The sequence below is a fragment of the Heliangelus exortis genome, chromosome 9, assembly GCF_036169615.1.
Source record: "Heliangelus exortis chromosome 9, bHelExo1.hap1, whole genome shotgun sequence".
In the NCBI taxonomy this organism is placed as follows: Eukaryota; Metazoa; Chordata; class Aves; order Apodiformes; family Trochilidae; genus Heliangelus; species Heliangelus exortis.
Window position 1 is genome coordinate 21,572,961 of NC_092430.1, and position 19,546 is coordinate 21,592,506.

Below are 19,546 nucleotides of genomic sequence, written 5' to 3' on the forward strand. Positions count from 1 at the left end.
TGCTTAATGCCAGGTTGGGGGTGGCTTTGGGTCAGGTGTTTCCCAGGCCTGAGGCTGCCTTTGGTCTGCAAGAAAAACCAAGAAAGAGGAGGGAAAAGGAGAATATAAATACTGCTTGTCTTCAGGTAGCTCAGTTCCAGACTGATCTGCATAAACCATCTCAGAATGCTAAATCATTTTGATAAAAGGTACTTGAAAAATGGAGCAGCTGTTCTGCTCTGTGGACAGGCTGTAAAGCAGGTATTTTGGGGCAGAGGTCCCTGGGGGACTTTCCTGCAGGTGGGTTCTGAAGAACATCTCTGATCCAGCAGCTCCCATGCTCTGGACTTTATGCAGCCTGATGTTATAAAGGAGAAATTAGAATTCCTCTGTGGGAAGATGGGTTGCTGGGGGCAAGGCTGCATTAGGTTTTCTGCAAGCAGGGCAAAAATGGGATTTTGATTGGTTTCTAAACAGTCACAATTGGCACATTTTAAATGACTATAAAAGACTTGACACCCTGCTGAAGAGCAGGGCTGCCCTTTGGTGGTTTATTTTTTTTTCTTTTTAGTTTTCTTCACAGAAGATGCACAAAGGAAAGAGGTTAATTGACAAAATAAAGTCCTGCATCACCAGTATGGCATGTTCCCAAATAGCAACACAGAAATGCATTGCCCAAATAAACAGCTTATTCAGCCTCTGATGCCCTGGTCAGGCTGATGGGAGACCAACAAAAGCATCACTGCCTGCTGGCATCTATATATGGTCCTATATATATAGTCCTGTAATTTTGCCTAAGAATTACAACTTTATATTTAAATTTTAATAATCTGGTAAAGAATAGAGTGGCTCTTCAAAAGGTGTGGGTGCTTGCTACCCTAGAAAAGCCTCCTTTAACTCTTGCCAGGGGGATAGGCAGCCTGATCTCCATAAACCAGGGAAGGGCAGAGCAAAAGGTTCTGCTTCTTTTAGCGCTTTTGCTGGGGGAATTGCTCCTAGGCTGGTAGCCCCCTGGCAACTTTGAGCCACGGTGGCAGCCTTCAAAAGAAGGCAAATGCCCCTGCAGTGCAAAGGGCATAAAGGAAACAGAGTACTGGCCCTTACTGCCAAATATTTTGGGGAAGAACAGCAGCTTGGAGGGGTACTGTGGGCGAATTAAGCTCCTGGAATTAAGCTCCAACTACCATCCCTTTCTCTGCATTGCCCCAGGACTTTGCTATTCAAGCACACTGTGCTGTTCCCTGGGCATGGAGCTGTGGAGGTAGGATTTTTTTCAAAGAGCCCTTGCTGATTTTCCATTTATTCCCTGACTGCAGTGATTACAGGGTTTTGTAGTTGAAACATGCTTAAGTGAGGGAGTGATCAACTCCTCACGGGGTTGTGGGATTTTTTTTTTTTTATATATAGCTATAGGAAAAATCCTGGCAACAGGGTTCACACACGTAGTCCTGCTCAGCCCAAGGATGCAATGGGAAATCACTTCTTTTCCTTGGAGAGGAACCCATATCAGCAGAAGGAGGAGCCATCAGTAAGTGAGAATGAATCAGTTAAAGTGCAGTTGAGAAGATCAATAGATGCAGGTGAGGGCCCATGTCCTTTAACACAGATGCATATTATCATGTTAGTCTTAATCAAATTTATTATGCATTTAACAGAGTATTAATTTTTCAACATCCTCCTTTCAGTTTGGGCAGAGTCTGTTAACTACTGGGCAAACATTGGGATAAACCAGCCTGGACATAAGGACCCAGAAAAACCATTCTGACACCAGCCATGGGCTGAGTGGTCACTGAATTATTGGAAACAAGTGACCTACAGGTGCTGGTGGAATAAATAATGTGCCAGGGCCCAAAACAAGCCCCAAGCTTGCTTGCTTGTTTGCTTCATTCTTCTCCTCCCTAATCTTTTGGTGAATGATTCAAAGCCTGAAGCATCTTGCTAATCAGACAAGGCCTTATGTGTCATTTAGATTTACGTATTCTACATGGACCCCCTCATGATATAATTAAGACTGGTGGCACTGATAGATAATTAAATTCAGTTTAATGAAGAGGTCAAACGTCCAGGATAGTTTTTATGTGAGCTAATGCCCTCCAGTGAATAAATCAAAACCAGTGACCCTGACATTAGTCCCCCACTGCCATCAGCTGAGCTTCAGTTTATTAAGGTGCTGCTTGCTCACCAGGTCTGCCCGTGCTTGGGGACTTCCACGCTGCAGGAAAAAACAAACAAACAACATTTTCACATTTCTCCACTATCTGAATGGGGATGAAATGGCAAAACCCCAACAAAGTTGCCACACAATGGTCCAGGCTTCTGCAGCAGAGGAAATGCCAGGTACAGAGTGGATGAGGGATGTGGGGGGATGAGCTGGGAGGGGTTGTGCTCTTCTCCAATGGCTCTTGCTTCATGAAGGGTGGGATGATGATGAGCTGAATGCTTTTGTTCAGCTCATAGCACCCTGCAAGTGCTCTATACAAGTGCTATATACAAGTGCACACAGCTCTTGTACAGCTGTGCCAATGCTGAGATGCTGCCAGGCTGGCTGGAGCCTGGGGCACAACAGGGTCCAGATTCCCTTCCCAGGGAAGCCCCTCCAGGTGGAAACACATTTTCATGCTGAACTGACTCCCAGCAAAATATTTAGGGTCAGTTCAACTCCTATTCTCTTTTGAGTCACAGCCACTCTGTCTGCAAGATTTTTGTTTAGATGCTCCTAGCAGAAAAAGCAATATACAGGGAGACAGAGAAATACACCACCTCCTTGTAAAAAAACCCCAAACAAACAACAAACCAAAACCACAAAGCAAACAAACAAAACCTCTTGGGAAAAAAAAAACAACAAACCTCTTCCTGCAGAAAACACTGCAGTGGATTCCCTCCTGCAACCTGGCTGGGCATGGGCACAGCTTGCACAGCAGCTTGGGCACCGTGGAGGGTCACTGCACCCCTGCCTCTCCTTTTCCCCCAGCAGCCTGGAAATGACAGCTCACTGGGATTTTCCTTCCCTTCCAGCTATCACTTATGCATTTTGTATGTCAGTGATGACACAGGGGTCCTCTATATTTTTACCATTTTGACTGTCAGCTGAAAGATTGCTATTAAATCACAGTTTAGGCTGGGACTCTGCATTCACAGTAAGGATCAGGGCAATCTGTCTGTTTGCAGGATTGGGTATATATTAATTTCTTAAAAAAAATTGTTAATCCTGCTGTGTTTCACAAATAATCCTGTGTATTCTGGGATGGAAGGCACATTAGAGCCAGCTAGCATCCTCTCATCCTGTTTGATCTTCCCTTCTCTCCCCGAGAACAATGAAAGCACGAGGAAGTCTCGCATTGGCTTGTTACGAGTTTCCAGGCAGTTTTGCTTCCAGCTTCACAACTGGGAGCAGAACATTGCAATACCCAGGTTTGAACAGACAACATCTGATTTACATAAACACCCCAGCACCACGGAAGATCTAGGGAGGATGCTCAGAGGCCAGGAGAAGGTCCCCGGTGTGTATTTCACCATGTTTTGCATTTTGATGGAATTTTAGAGGAGGGATGCCTGTGCAAGAGATGGAGGAGCAGTGATTGGTGGCTTTGGAAAAAGGGGATATATCCAGGCAGGCTGCTGTTGCTGCAGGCACTGTGCAGCCCTGGGTGCCTCACCCACAGCAGGCGACTTTGCAACCTGCCACTTCAGCAGTTCATCACTCCCCCCTTCCCTCCCCCCAAAAAATCCCATTCTGCTGCACCCTCTCATCCCTGAGAGCCCAAACACCATCCCTTCTCAGCCCCGCTGCCATCAGGATTAATAATGCTAATAAACCAGTGATGCAGCACCAGCTGCAGCAGGCAGCGTCCCCAGGACTGCGTGCTTGTTTGAAACACAATTTTTAATTTTTTTTTTTTTTAATTCTAATCGAAGCACATCTCCAATCAGAAAGCATAAGAAAATCCCATCCGCCTGCCAATTGACTCATGTGTAGGGTTTCCGCTTCCCAGATCTGCATATTGTAAGCTCCTGACACAAGTTGATGTTGTAAGTACAGCTTCCATACGGTTCTCTCAAAGGCAACAGATTTTTTTATACATATATATTTATATATGGCACCTGGCTTGGCAGAAACCACATCCGAAAAAAGGGAAATAAGGAAAACACTGAAAGCTGACTCTACCTAGTTATTGCTGGCTTTGGAGGGGTTTTGGCCAGTTCTCAAGACAGTATGAATCTCTTCTTCTTACTCAGGAAGGGTATGGGAGTCTTTAGGGTCTAAGGATGGCTCCTGAGTGCAGAGGGACCAGGTCACAAACTCAGGTCAGACATTGGGACCCAGCAGAAGAAAGGGGATTTCTTGATCAGGGAACCCTGAGGTGCATAAAGCAGATGGCTGGCCACTCCTTTGGCACCAAGGAGCTCCTTTGGCTCTAGTGCTTCCCCACAGTACGGCTGGGCAGAATTTGGGTCCAACACCTGAAATTTGGCAGCTTTTCTCCCCCGGACTTGACAGGGACAGCTGCTTTGGTACTGGGGTAGGGATCCAGATAGCCTCACTCAGGCTGGATGAGGCTTTGAGCAAACTGATCTACAGGAAGGTGTCCCTGCTCATGCAGGGAGGTTGGAACTAGATGGTCTTTAAGGTCCCTTCCATACCATTCTATGATTCTCTGATTTTTTCCCCCACCATTTGCTAAATAAGCACATTTGTGGGGTGAAGCCGGGGCTGGGAGCCTGCAGGAGAAGCAGTGAGGTGTTTGCAGGTGTTATCCTCAGCAAGCAACACCTCAGCCCAAATCAGTGCATCCCTCCAGAGGGTCCTGAATACCGAATCATGGAATGGTTTGGAAGGGGACAGCTTCACATCAGGGTGCTGAGAGCCCCATCCAACCTGGCCTGGAATGTTTCTAGGGACGAGGCTTCAACTACCTCTCTGGGCAACCTGTGCCAGTGTTTCCCCACCCTCACCGCAGAAATTTTCTCCCTAACACCTAAATTTACCCCTTTCAGTCGACAACCATTACCCCTTCTCCTCCCAACACACCTCCTGCTCCGTGCCACCACCACCAAGGCGCTCCCGAGGCTCTTCCCCAGACCCATCGCATCCCGGAGGAGGGGGCTGCCTGGGGACCGTGCCGGATGCTGCGGACCCCAGCCCTTGGGCGTCGGCTCCGGCTCCGATTCTCCCGGTCCAGGTCCGGGTCCGGTTCTCCCCCTCCGCCCTGAGGGAAGGCGGCTTGCGGGGCCGCCCCCGCCCCCTGGTGGCGGGGCCCGGCACCGCCCCCGCCCCCGCCGCCCCCTCCCCGGTCCCTGACAGACAGCTCCGGCGGCGGGCTCGGCCGGGGAGGCGGTGATGCCATGAGCCGCCGCCGCCGCCATCCCGGCGCAGCCCGCGGCCGCCCCTAACCGCGCTGCAGGCGGAAGGGTAGGGGCAAGGGTAGGGATAGGGGCGGCGGCAGCGGCGGTGGTGGCGGCCGCGGCGGCTTCTGCTTCCCGGTGTCCCGCATGAGGAGAAGCGTTAAATAGCGCCAGAGCCGCGGCGGCCGCCACTGCCCGCTCGGTGGCGGCGGGGCCGCTTGGCCGGCGGCGGAAACATGGCGAGCGATTCCCCGGCGCGGAGCCTGGACGAGATCGACCTCTCGGCGCTGCGGGTAAGGCTCGGGGATGGGGCGGGGGAGGTGGTGGTGGTGGGGGTGGATGCGGGAACGGTCGCCCCCTCTCCCCCTCCTTCCCAATCCATCCATCCCTCCATCCCTCGGTGGTGGGGGTGGGTGTGGGGGTGCAGCCTGCGCGTATGTTAATCGGGAGCTGTAAGCGTGTGCATGCCTGCAGCCGTGTGTGTGTGCGCGGTGTCCATACGTGTGTGCCTGCCGGCATGCAGCGATACGCGCAACCATGTATGGAGGCGCGTAGGCAGGTGTGTGCGTGTGTGTGTGCGTGTGTGTGTGTGCACACGCACATAGGAGCGTGTATACGCCTGTGCGTACGGTCGAGAGGGTTGGAGGGGGGGTCTGGGGCCGGTCCCCCCGCAGCCGTGGGGCAGCCGGAGGTCCCCGTGTGTCGGTGGGTGCGGGCAGTGCCCGCGCTGCGCTCCTGCAGCACGGCCGGAGGGACAGAGGGACAGGGATGCGGGTATGGCCGGGGGTGCGGGAAGGGGGCTGCTCCATATCGCCGGCCTTTCCGGCCATCCCCCTCCGTGCCCTGTCTCCTCCCGGCCGTGGCTTCTTCTCACCCCTTCCCTATATCTTCCCCTCCTTAAAAATGAAGCTCATCGTGTACCCTTGAAATGTCGGGCTCCTCAAATGTGTCAGCCTCTGCGTGGGCTGTGGCCTGATGTCCCCCCTTGGTCTATTTTTCCTGTCACTTCCACACATCCTTTCCCCCCCACCCCGCATTTCTGCTTCATCTTTTTGGTGGGAAGAGCAGCTAGTTGGGATCCAGCATGGGGAGTCATTTCGGGAAGCCGTGTTTATTGGGGAGGCAGCCAGCAGGAATGCTTCTCTCAACCTGCTGCCATACATAAATAAAATAAAGCAGAATCCACTGAAGACTTGCTCAAGTGTATTTTTAGAAATATTATTTGCTTCAGTGCAAGGGAAAAAGAAAAAAAAAAAAAGTCTTATCTTTATTCACTTGCCCTACTTTCTTCCTGGTGAGTTTCTGGTTGATTAGTACTGTAAATGATTGCTCAGCAATATACAGTGTAGATGAGATTGGAGCAGGGGGACCATCTCGCTTAAAGTCAGACCTGGAGCTTTCCTTTCCCCTCTTAGGTCAAAGGTGCCTTGGAAGAGAGGGTGCTGAAGCTGGTGGAATTAATCCAGAAAAGCAGTATCCTTTGGGGGGGGACACACAGCCCTCTCCTTCTTTTCCACCCCCTGGAAACAAGATTGTTATTTTACTATTTTTGACATCTGCATTGGGACGTTTATTTGAACCAGGGCACTATTTCTTTTTAAAACCGTGTCCACATATGCTTAGGTTTTCTGGTTGTGTTTGTGGCTTTTGAATGGCAGTGCTCACCAGATACAGTCAGGGTTTTGTTTTCGCTTTAGGAGGAAATATCTGTTTCCCTCCCTCCCCCAGAGAACCACTGGCAGCGCCTGCTGGGCGAGCAGAGCACTGATGGCATTTGAGGGGAGCTGGTGACAAGGGGACACGAAATCTTGACTGATGGAGGGGGGAGAAAGCAAAGCCACGTCCCCTTCCCAGTGGTGGCTGCTCTGGCAGGACCCCAAGGACTGCTTGGGCCTCTGCTCTCTGTCTTAAAAGGAGAAACGTACTATGGCACTTGCCTGTAAAGGATGAGAGATTCACTGGTTTTAAGTGAGATGAGAATAGGAGCTTAATTTGCCAAGGAATAGATCTCCTTCTAAAGTAAGCTCTTTTAGCACTTAGAATAATTGTTAAAGGTCATAAATCCAGCAGATAGGGCAAGAAGCGTGAATCAGTCCACAGGGTCTGAATCAGAAATCAATAGTAAATTTGCTGTCTGAGCACAAAACATGGCAGGGAGGAGTGATTCCCCAAGCTTTGCAAAATTTCATTTATTAGAAAAGAAGTGTCACGTTGCTGCGGGGTTGGAGATGAGTCTGGATGGAGGAGACACTGCTCTTGTGCTTGTGTGTTTGAAGGGGTGAGGGATGGCTGTGTGAGATGCTGGGAGCAGGTAGTGACTCAAAATCTGGCAGAGGGGATGGTTTGTTCCCAGCAGCAGGGAAAAGAGATGTTCAGGCCTCTTATCTCCAAGTTTGAGTCACCGGAATGTTCCAGGAGGCTGAGTTTTATGAACAACAAGCAAATGCATGTAAAAAAGGTGGACCTTTGAGTGCTGGTTCTCCCCATCCTTTTGCTTTGGCTTCCCTACTTCTGTCAGATGGGAGGAAGGTGGATTTGCAGGACCAGGGCGAGCTGCTGGGAGGCTGAGCACGGCTCGGCACAGGCAGAACCCTGCACACGCAAACCATCATTCATTTTGGATTTCCTCTGGCTAACAGGGTAGGATTTGTCAAGCTGGGATGAAGGGTAACCTAGGAAGGAGCAGTTGCTTCTGGTTTTGCCAGGCTGGAGATCATCTTGGCCACAGAGTCGAGCTCCTCCTCAGCAGTGCATCTGCTTGATGTGCTGGCGGCTGGGCTGGGAACAAAGCACTGAATTCTGATTAAAATGCACGGCCTGGTGCCTGGAGTGAGCACACTTCGGGCTCCCTCCTGCCTTCTTTGCAACAGATTTCTCTCCATCATTGTGCACCGTGCTCATTGCCATGGTACCCAAGTGTCCCCACGTTGGTGCAGAGGGTTGAGCGTGCGAGGCGAGGGCAGGGTGTGAAACCTTTGACACCAGGTTCTTAAACTGGAGTTCTTCTGGTGGTGGTGGTGCTGGTAATGAGTATTGTTAATGTTGCAGAAAACTGTCATTTAAAATGATGAGGCCATTGAACAGGTAGTGCTGCATATCACGCTGAGAAGGGGAGAAGATAAACTACATTATAATGTTCTTTTGTACGGGCTGGGAGATATTTTTGCTAGCCCACTCAGCATGTTTAATAGCCGAATGACCTGGCAGTGCTACTAGCAGAATAATGATTAACACAGGGATTTGCATAGGCTGTTGACAGGCATGTTTGAGAAGCAGATTTTTACAATAAAAGGGGAGTGGATGTGAGGGGGGGATGCAGTGAGTCGTGCTCTCTGGTGGTAAATTCCCAGGAGGGGAAGAAGCAGAAACATGGGGCTGGGTTTGGGAGTTTTATCCATCCATTTTTTTATGTCTCAGCGAATGGAAGAGGCTGTCATCTCTTGCTGAAGGCAGTGGCCTTGATCCTTCTAAAATATTCAGGTCAATAGCTTTTCCTCTGCTGCATCCATCTGCAGGGACGGGCTCCAGCTGATGTACCCGTGGTGGCAGTGGGTTCTTCTGCAGTAGCTGCCACAGCTGGATGCGTTTGGGGTGATGTGCACAGTGTGTGGGAGGTGATGAAAGCTCTCCAGGAGAAAAAAACCTTTCTCAGGGAGCTGATAATCCCCCGGGGTGAGACCAGCTTGGGGCAAACAAACCCCCCCACTCACAGCTGCTCCTCTGCTTGGTGGGGGGCTGGCCCTGGGCTCGGGTCACAGCTGAAGGCTGAGGGATTTCAGGGCTCACCTGGGTCATACTTGGCTGAAGGTTTTCTGCAAGCCTGGGGGTGTGAAAAGAGCTTTTTTGTGGAAGGAGCTATTGCTTTCTTCATGTACCTGGATGTTGCTTTTGTTTTGAGCTCATTAACAAAACCCAAGCTTTTGTTATTTACTTTAGCAAAGTGCTGACCATGCAGTCTCTGGAAACTGGATCCTAAAATCATTAGTTGTTTTGGAAAGGCTTGGCCTTTAATGCTCAGGCTTGGAGAGGAGACAGCACAGAATTAAGAAGCTGGTGGGTATTAGCTGTTGCTGGGAAGAATTGGAAGAAACCCAAAAATGTCACTACTCTTCCTTTAGCTTTGCTTTGTACAGAAGTGAAGTTTCAGTGGCCATTTGTTTGCATTAGTTGATCACTGTCAATGCAGATAAAAGCTCTCATATGAAACAAAACCCAAAATAAAACAGAAACAAACATGCTGGCATTGTCCTATTCGCAGAACTCCGTCAGTTTATGGCGTATTTCAGCATCATTAAAGATTTAGGAGAAGTTCTAATGGGAGGTAACCACTGCAAGCCACCACTCGGGAGCATTATCATGACAGCATTAGGTTTAATCTTCCAGCACCTTTTAAAAAACTCTGTAGCTCAACAGATTTTGGGCAGCTTTTGCAAAGGTCACCTTCTTGCTAGATAGAAAGAGGAACAAATTTGACTAGAGATTACTTCTGGAGATTAAAAAAAGACACGAAAAGCTTATTTATATGTGCTGTGTTTTACATGATGTGCTGCCATGAAAAATTCAGGACATATCCTCAACAAATAAATACATACAGCCTGAATTTCTGAGGACAGGCACTCTCAGTAGCCTTCCACCAGGAATTTGGAGCTGTCCTCTTCCAGTGGGACTCAGTGCTGTGTAAGCTGTGGACCAGAACTGTGTCCATGTGTCTTGTACCTGTCCAAGTCTTTTTCTGCATCTTGCTTCCATGCCTTGACCCCGAGTACTGATAGTGCTGCAAACATTTATCTTCTACCCATACACGCATATTTTTCTTTCTTTGCTCATGGGAAGTTACAACAGAAAGGAGACTCATCTTCTGGCTAATCCTTCTGCATGGTTTGGTTTTGGTTTTCACCTTTTGGAGATGTGCAGCCCAGGTGCTGCTCTTCTGTAGTTCTTGTGTCCTTTAGCACTGCTGTTGTTGTTATTCTTCCTTAACTTTTGGAGATTTTTAAAGGCATGGAGAGTCTCTGTTCTCACCAGTGGTCCTGTCAAAATTAGTGAGTCAGCTGTAAAAATTAGTGATTTGGAGAGAGGGAAAAAAAATAAAAAAGCATGTGCTAGAACAGGTTGAAGTTTGAGCACAAACATTTTGTTGAGTTGAGGTTTGGAGCAATAAAGTGTTTGATTGCTGTGCATATTTATAATAAAGTGTCTGATTTTTAATCTGTGGAAGAGAGAGTGGTTGGAGGATGCTAGATCTTGCTATGTCAAGGTAGTTTTTATCTGCCAGGCTTCAGCAGATGTAGTGGTACAGCTTGCAGGGGGTTATAGAGAGGGGAAGTGGTTTCCATTGGATCAGTATGTTAATCTCCACAAATGATTCACCCAGCTATAGAAGAGGTTTTCTTGGAAGTCATTCACTTGGAGCCAGGTCACACCAAAGCTGCGTCGTCTCCTTGGGCTCAGGCTTTGAGCTGCTCTCTGCAAATCCTTGTCTGACTCCTGCTAATGCACCCCCAGACACTTTGCAAGGGTAATTATAGACATCAGCAGGAGTTCTCTGCCTCTGACCTGCAGACCAAGGACAGAGTATTGATCCTGTCTCCTGGCTTCATGTCTTGAGTGTAAATGGGGAGAATCCTGTTAGATTTCCCCTGGTAAAAAGCTACCAAAGGGGAAAAGAGTGCATGGTGTGGGGGTAACAGTAACACAACAGCTTTTGTGTCTTGAGGTGGAGAGGATGGTGTTGAAGGGCTCAGGACCTAAATCCTAAAGGCAGCTTCTCATGAAGGACTCAAGAAGACAATTTATGTAAGTGAGATTTCATGTTCTCTGTGTAACTCACTTAGGATTGCTAAAGGAGGATTGTCCAAGGAACATGGTCTTGGAAAACGGAGGCTCCTTCTCCTTCTGCCTTCCCTCTCCATCATGGTCTCAAATGCCAGTGGCCAAGCATCCTCTTCCCCCAGAGGGGTGAGGATGCTCAGCATGTAGGTCCCCAGCCCTGTCGTGCTTCTGCAATGGCTCGTTAGTGGAAGGTTGGAACACTGATAAGAAGTTTAGTTAAAATTCAGTTGTATCTCTCTGCACGCCCAATTTTATTTTGTGATGTCAAATCAGAAAATCTTCCTCCCCTTTCATCCAGACTGTGGCTTTTCCATGTTCATTTCCTGTAGTGCCTGCCAGAAGTTCCAGGTTGTGTGTTGGTAGTAAAGGATGAGTGACTGTGATCAGGTGGGCAGTATCCAGATGCATCTTGCCTGGCTGAGGACCAACATTTCCTCCTTCCCTACTAGGTGAGCAAACAGCCTGTGGTGTCCCCTGCTCAGCTGCCAGACTACCCCGAGGGCAGCAGAAGGCATGGACTTTGCAGATACCACCTTTCCTCTGCTCCCAAAATCCAAAATATGAGATATTATTATGAAATATTAATGGCTTAATGCAAACACCACTTTTTTGCCAGGAAGTGAAGGGTTGACATGGTTCCATCCTTCCTGTGTATGGGTTTGAAAGCAATCGTGGCCTCTTTCAAGTGCAGGAGCTGCTCAGCTTGTGCTGTGAGCAGTGAGTTGCTCTTCTGAGTAAAGCTGTAGCAATGGGAGTGGAACATCCTCTTGGTTTTCTGGGCTGTCTCTCCGGCGAGGGTGGGTGGTTGTGTTGCTGTTCACGTGAGCACTCGTGTGGTTTGCAGCTTCAGAGTGCATGAAACCTTTTCTTGCAGTTTTTATTTGCTTCCCCCAGCAGTGGCATTTCGGGGTGCAAACCAAAATGAATTGTTCTCAAAGCAACACTTCTTAGAAGCCAGGGATACTGCCTAGGATTTTTTTTCCCCATAATAAACCAACAAAGAATCGAAAATTTAATTTAGGAGGCTGACACTTCCCTCTCCTTCCTTTTAAAAATTCTTTTTGCTCCTAATTTTGAAACTCAGCAGGAAAAAGCATACTTCCAGCTGAGTCATGTGTTTTGTGCATGACAGAAGTGACTGTTTGGGACTGTGCCCTTAATCTGCTGGATGGAGACTGCAGGATGCATTGAAGGTGATAGAGCCTTTGCCGAGGAAGAGATCACACAGCTTGAATCTAATAAAATGTGTCCAGTAACTGCTATAGCATGCTACAGAAATACAAGAGATCAAAGCTTCAGAGGCATTTGTTTTCATAATTTGTGGGTCAGATCCTTTCAGGACTAATTGGGTGCTGTTTGATGTCCAGACAACATAGAACTCTCCCTGTAAATCAGAATTTATTTGCCTCATACTTTCTCTTTTGTACACAAGCACAAAAGCCTAGTGTGATTTTTGAGATAAACTGGCAAAAGCAAAGGTGCAGATCTCTTCCTTATCTCACTGCCATCTTTCTTAGATGCATTGTGGGCCATATAGCTGATAGAGTGAGCAAAAAACTGCTTTTGCCTGGTAGCTGGTGGTTCTTCTAATGTTGGTGTTCCAGGAACACTAAGCCTGCTGGTTATTACCTGCTGTGCTTCTGCTCCCCAAAGCATAAACAGAGATGAAACCAGAGACCAAGCTTTGGGGCTGCAGTTCATAGAATCTTCCAGTTGTGGCTCCCTAGCTGTGGTACCCAGGCTGTATTTCAGCTTTGCAGGTGGTCACCCCCAAAACACAGCAAGTCAGAGATGCAGTGTGCTTTGTGGGGGCACTTAGAAAGTTCTTATTTATAAATATAAAAATAATATATATATATACAGGACAAATATATTAAAATAAGAGAGGATTAACTGTTCTCTCTTGTATGGAATAGGACAGCATTGTGGGCTTGTGTGGCTATGAGTGGCACAGCCTGTGTATCCCTCTACCTGGCACACAGATGTTCTCCAAAACACAGGCCAAAATTTTCCATGCCTGTTATCCTATGTGAAGCCTGGTAGGAACTGAAGGGACACTGCCCTTAAGCTTGTGTTTTTTGTGTTACATTCTCCCCCTGAATACTCATGGTGGGTGTTCCTGGGGAGGTGGGGGAGCTTCCCTCCTGTGTCTGCAGATGCCACCATTTCGGGAGGAAAGAAAGATAGGTGTGCAAGAGAACTGTTCTTGGAGCAAAACCAGAGGCCGAGGCAACAAAATGAAAAAAGGCTTTAAATGCATTTTCTGGCTATGCAGACAGTCTGTCTTCACTGCAATAAATCCTCAGCCTTTACATATTGATTAGCTTCAGTACACAGTGTGATGTGTCTGCTCTTCCCATTGCTGTTCTGGGGGGATTGGCGTGTTGGGATGGCTGCAGAGGCTGTAACAGCTAAATGAGATTCCAGTAGTGAGAGCAGTTGACAAATGCTCTCCAAAGTGAACCTCCCAGCCAGTGTGGCTGCACTGGAGTGCTATAAATGTAAGCAGAGTGGCTCCACCAGTGACTAGGCTGGGAAAGGCCGTGGTTTCTGATGGGCAAAGCTGTGTTCCTCAAGCTGAGTGCTCTGCAGTGATTGTGCCCTGCCCTGGCAAGGATGCTGTCGTCTCCTGGTTCACTGGTTGGGGAGCTCTGGTGGGTAAGTTGTGTGTGGGATGAGCCAAAGGAGAGGGACTGGGAGGGGGAAGCATGCTGGGGTCTTGTTGAAGTGTGGGGCTGCTTGGATAGAAAATGGAAAATGGCTGAAAATGCCTCCTTTTCTCCCTGCCCCGTTCATGGCTTGTAATAGTTTCTTCAGTATTCGTGTGTCACAGGGCATATTTCAAAGTGATTTTGTTTGCTGGGTTTTGCCACTGCTCTTAGAGGCAATGATGTGGTGTGGCTGGAGGTGTGTGAGCACTGGGCAAGCCCTGGGTGCTTGAAAAATTGTTGTGATAAAATATGAAGAGAGCAGGGAGGTGGCAGGGACAGCAGCTCGGTGTCCCTGTGGAGCAGGAGTGGGAGGAGAGATGGAAAGCTCCTTTAGATATTAGATGCTGTGGCTGAAAACCCATCCAGAAGACTTCCCTTTGGTGTGTCTGTGTTTTTTGACAACTTGTAACTCCACAGTGGTGGAAAAGCTCTTCCTGACACATCTTGGGCTGTGAGGTGAAATCCCAGGTTGCTCTGGAGACAGAGGATGGAAAGATAGGATGGAGCAGATGTAAAATTAGCATAACAATGTACCTCTAATTCAACTTGGAGGAAATAATTGAAGACTAGTTGTCACTTCTGATGGTGACCTCTGCCAAGATGACTCATGCTGCAATCTGATATGAGTCACTTATTAATGATGGCCTGGTAAGGAGAAAGTGCCAAGTCCCAGTAACTTCTTCATTGTGCACTATAAAAGCCAGGATGAAGGAGGGTGTTCAGGATATTGCTGCCTAAAAATAGCTGATACTTCAGAGTGCTGGAGCACCTCGACTTGGCTCTGGGGGGCTCCAGCATGAAAAGGCAAAGACCTGGAGCAGGAATGCTGCTGCTCCTTTGGCCTTGGTTTAGGAGAGCTGCGCGACGCACTTTGTACCTCCTCTCCCCAACCTTCTGCATTGAGGTGATGGCTGCCTGAGGGTGGGGACCCTGAGAGCCAGAAAGCTCAGCTGGTGGGAGGGCAAGGACCTACTGATGGGAGGGAGGTGGGTAGGAGAGCATGGAAAGCTGTGGCCACCTCTTCAAAGGCTGCCCAGCGAGGGCTCAGCTTGGGGAGGGAGGTCTTAGGGGCAGTTTGCTTGATGGGAAAGCAGGAAGGTAGGAACAAGATCCACCATGGGAAGGTCCCTGGGCTGGAAACATGCAGCCAGGAGCCTGGGAGAGAGCTGATGGGCTGTGGCTGTGTCATCCCTGCAGTGAGGACTTTGCCAGGCACAGTCCCTGGTGAGCTCCTCACCTCTGATGTCTGCCAGGTGGATGCAGGAGAAGTTTTTCATGGCTGTAAGGAACCTGTGGATCTCCTGTACCAATTGACCTGAGTGCTTGCTTGTTAATCATCTACTAACTGTCTTAAATGCTTCCTCATATTGAAGTTCTTTTTTTTTTTTCTTAATAAATGAGGTTTTGCAGTACAAGAGCCTGGTGTGAAGGTGCTTGTGACCAGGGGCAGGAGGTCACCAAGAAGCAGTAAGCAGACTAGCTGCTGGCCTCAACCTGGGGGTTGGTGCCCCAGGGATGCTCTTTTCTGCCTTTTCACAGGGCAAAGGGGCAAGGGGCAGGCTGGCATAGTGGTACCCTGCTTCTGGGGAAGGGTTTCTAGCTTGTGAAAAGCCTGGTGATTTTGTCTGTGGTGATGAAATCTTATGAAGTCCTGACACCAGAAGCTAATTTTAGAGGTGAGTGGTTTTTTCCTAGAATTTTAGAGAAGCATGGAAAAATGGCTTCCCTAAAAGATCATAATCCAAAGGGTGAACTGAAGACTCCAAGTAGTTTATTGGAAATTAAGAAGAAAAAATGGAGAAATTTTTTTTTTTTGTGAGGCCTTTTCTTCTTTCTTCCAGAGAGGTGGTAGATGCCCCATCCCTGGAAGTGTTCAGGGTCAGGCTGGATGGGGCTTTCAGTGAGCTGATCTAATTGCAGATGTCCCTGCTCACTGCAGGGGGGTTGGACTGGCTGACCTTTAAAGGTTCCTTCCAAAGTGTTGTGTGATTCACTAAATGATGCACAACAGCCAGAGATCCCTGGGCTGCTTCTGCCACACTTCCATTTTCTGGGTGAGAAGCTGTCAACCTCTACAGTCTGTCACCTCTGCCACCAGCTTCAAGGTGTATTTCACCCTCTGGACTTTGCCTGTTTGGACTACCAGGTCCTCCTGCCTTACCTGGAGCCAGTGTGGTCATCAGGGAGATAGGAGGGGGGTGGTGAAGCTCTGTGGAGGAAGGTTGAACCTTGAGAAGCTGAAAAGCAGTGGACCTGAAGGAGAAAAGCTTTGCACCTGGATGTTTCTCAGGGCAATCTGAAGCAAGCAAAGGACATTGGATGTGGTTGCACTGCAGAAAAGGGATGTGCAGGACTTCAGAAACAGACTTCTGAGGGACAGGGGAACATCTCTTCCTGAAAAGTAAGTGTCAGTGCAGTGGGACCCAAATCTTCTACACATCTCTGTTTTGTCTTGCTCCTTTGATAATTATCATCCTCTTCTTTATCAAGTTCCTACCATACGTGTAGTGGTCCTGGTACTGTGGCAGCTCTCAGCAGCTGTTCCTTGTGACCCACAGTAAGGAGGGTTTTGCTCTTTCTACAGTGTGGAAAGCTGTCAGCTTTCATTGGAAGATGGATCTCTCCATGAGGATTTGTGCTTCTGAGATGCACCAGCTTGCATCCTCTGAGTAAAAGCATTGCAACTCTGCAAAGGGTTTATGGTGTGGTGCAAAGGGAAGGATGCCTTGTAGGTAGCTGGACCATACCTCCCCTCCCCCAGATGAAGTTGTGTGGTTGACAAAGGAGGTGGGGCACAAGTTCAAAGCTGGAGTTGCTTTCTCAAGAGCCTTTCACAAGAAGTTGTGGTTCTGCTTTCACCAGTTGTGTGACCTCTTCTGTGCTGCTGTTGTAAAGCCAAGTGCCTGCACTGAGGAAGTGTCCTCAAGAGAAGATGCAGGAGCCCTACTCATTATCAGAACTGAGTTAAACTGCTCCAAGCTAATCTGGCTGCCTAAAAATAGAAGTGGTTGTAGGGGGAGGGACTGTCTTCTATGTTCCTTTGCCCTTGATTTTCGTGACATTTTGCTGCTCTATATTATGTGTCTTGGTTGTACATCCTGGTGACACTGGAGCAGTTCCTGAGAGCGTGTGCCCATGGCCAAAACCATCCAGGAGGAAGACCAAGAACCTTGCTAAGGGTCTGATAGTTATCTGGCAAAGGGCAGATATTCAGGTTTATTCCCTCACTGTCCTGCTCCTCACAGGTTCACAGCCTCTCCCTTGGTGTGTTCTTGAAGCCTTGCTTGGGGCAGGTCCAGAAGTGAAGTGAGGTGAGGCTGTGGGGTGGGATGAATCCCTGGGATGCTTCCTGCTGCTCTGAGTTGGTGGGAGCAGAGGTGTGCACATCATGTGTGCTCTTCACCAGAGAGAATCTTCCCTCTCCTGGGTGTCCTACTTTAGGTGATGCTGCCCTGGCAGGGGGATTGGGCTCAATGGTCTCTCGAGGTCTCTTCCAGCCCCTTACGTGCTGTGATTCTGTGATGCCTCAGTTGAAGGCTGCAGAATCACTTCTGTGACTTAATTGCTGTGTTATTGTTATTCTGCATTTTAAACCCAAGTTTCATAACTGCCTTGTGATATCAGCATTTCTGTTCTTTGTCGCTGTTATGCAAGCACCCCACCTTGTGATCATGAAACACTAAAATGTGCTTTCTAATGCTCACCCTCTGTTCCTCAATGGGTCTGGAAAACCTCTTCTGCTTTCCATTAATTCTGGAACTCCAGGGCGTTTTTCTCTGGTTGGGTTTTTTCCTTCTGGTACTTGGGCCACCTGCTCCTTTCTGGTCCATGGCAGGGTGGACATAAGGTCTAAGGCAGGGTGGACATAACTTCTGTCCGTCACTGTGCTGGCACTGCTCACGAGGAAGCAGAAGGTTTTTGAAGCCATCTAGGAGCAAATTGTAGAATTGTGCTGTACAGGAGCAGTCCCAGCTGGTACAGTGGCTGTTGCTAGCACTGGTGCTCTTGATGTGATCTGCCTACAAGGTTACCTGAGGCCAATGGGAAAGATGGGAACAGGTCATGAGGTGACTTCCCTTCCTCCCCCAAAGAGCTGAAATATTACCTTGCTTTTTGACATTCTTTTTTTTCCAACTGGAGGTGTCTGTTGGCACCAGAAGATGCTCTTCCTGCATCCCACCAGGGCAAAACAGAGCAGGAGCTGTGCTGGAAATGAGGCTTCAGAAGCTGGGCTCTGGTCTTTGTCCATAGGAGCATCTATGCTGGGTCTGGATTTACCCCATCTCCACATTTAGCTTTGTAGGACTGTAAGAGTAGATTTCTGGCTTTTCTTCTGATCAGTCCAGTTTGGCCACTCAGTGGTGTCCAGAGCAAGGGTGGGACAGGGAAGGTTCTTTTGTTTTTTGATATTATCTGGGGGGTGAAGAGCTAGAGATGGTGGGATCTTTGGATACTTTAGTGAAAGAATCTCACATCATTTTTCTTGTCTTAGGGACCAGAATTTAATCTCTTCTCTAAGCTTTCTCAATAATAATAATAATACAAAAAATATTGGACATTTTTTTTTTCCGTAGAGGGAAGGAATTAAAATTTCTAAGCACAGATGTGGAGTGCAAGTTCAGTTTGACTGAACACAGTGAAGAAGATTTGTCTCCAGGCTCCCTGACCAGTGCTGTTTCTCCAGTCTTTCATAGTACACTTTACACAGACATCCGGAGATGGGTAACTCTTTTCAGATGCTAATGAGGATAGATTAGATCCCCTGTGAGGGAAGGAATGCTAGGATAGTCTCATAGCAGGGAAATCAAGGTGAGGAGGGGTCAAGCATCTTCTCTAGATTCACTTACAGGCAATGCAGCCCTGGCAGAGCTGGGAGGAGAAGTCAAACCCTCTGGCTTCTCATCCTGTGCTGTAGCCATTAAGCTGTGCTCTCCCCAGATTAGATAATGGGTGGTTTTGCTGTCTGTGAGACTTGATGAGCAAAGTTCTTTAAATAAATGCTTTTCTTGTATACTTGCCAGCACAGAGTGAGGTTTGGGATGTGAGGGAAGGGAAATAACTTGCAGGTGTCAATTTGCAGGAGGAAAATCAGATGGGGAGATAATACCCAAGAGGTTAAGAGTTCTTTCTTGGAAAAACACAGTGATGAGGATCACATCCTGCATCTCTGTTTTTGAGTAAGCGATGTGGGGAACCCAAGGTGAGACCATGCTGCTGCTGTCAGCCTGCCACGAGTTTCTGTATCCCTGAACAATCTGGATCTCTGGCAAGGGTGAGGCATGGTGCTGGAATTTGTCTGGGATAGATGCTAATGTTAACAGGCTTTACTTTCTGCCTGGATGATGGGGTTCTTGATGGATCCAGCAGCAGAACTCTGAATTTTCTGTCAGTGTGAGTTGTAGAACCCCAACCAAAAACCTCATCCTGGCCTCAGAGCACTCACAATCTGGGGAAGCACCGGAGAGCTGAACTGCTATAACCAAATATTCCTTTCCAGTATGTCAGCTCTTCAGAGGAGGAAAGGATTACAGGAGCATCTTGGTCCTGTAGTCATTTGTCTTCCTTGCTATAGCCTGGGGCTGGGAGGTGGAGCAGAGCTCAGCTGAGCACATACCAGGGTTTCTTACAATCCAAGTGCTGCAGCTGCCCTCCCTGCTGACCAGGAGAGATGGTGATGGGCC

At 48.4% G+C, this 19,546-nt stretch overlaps 1 protein-coding gene across 5 annotated transcripts in view; it reads left to right on the top strand.

Moving 5' to 3' along the window:
* The first annotated feature begins 5,420 nt into the window (after nt 1-5,420).
* The window catches only part of TNIK (TRAF2 and NCK interacting kinase), a 142,958-nt gene continuing 128,832 nt past the window's right edge, over nt 5,421-19,546 (top strand). For all 5 annotated transcript variants that reach the window (XM_071752666.1, XM_071752662.1, XM_071752664.1 and 2 more), the window contains exon 1: nt 5,421-5,615. In XM_071752666.1, the coding sequence (XP_071608767.1) occupies nt 5,559-5,615 (57 nt within the window). In that variant the 5' untranslated portion in view covers nt 5,421-5,558. The remainder of the gene's footprint in view (nt 5,616-19,546) is intronic.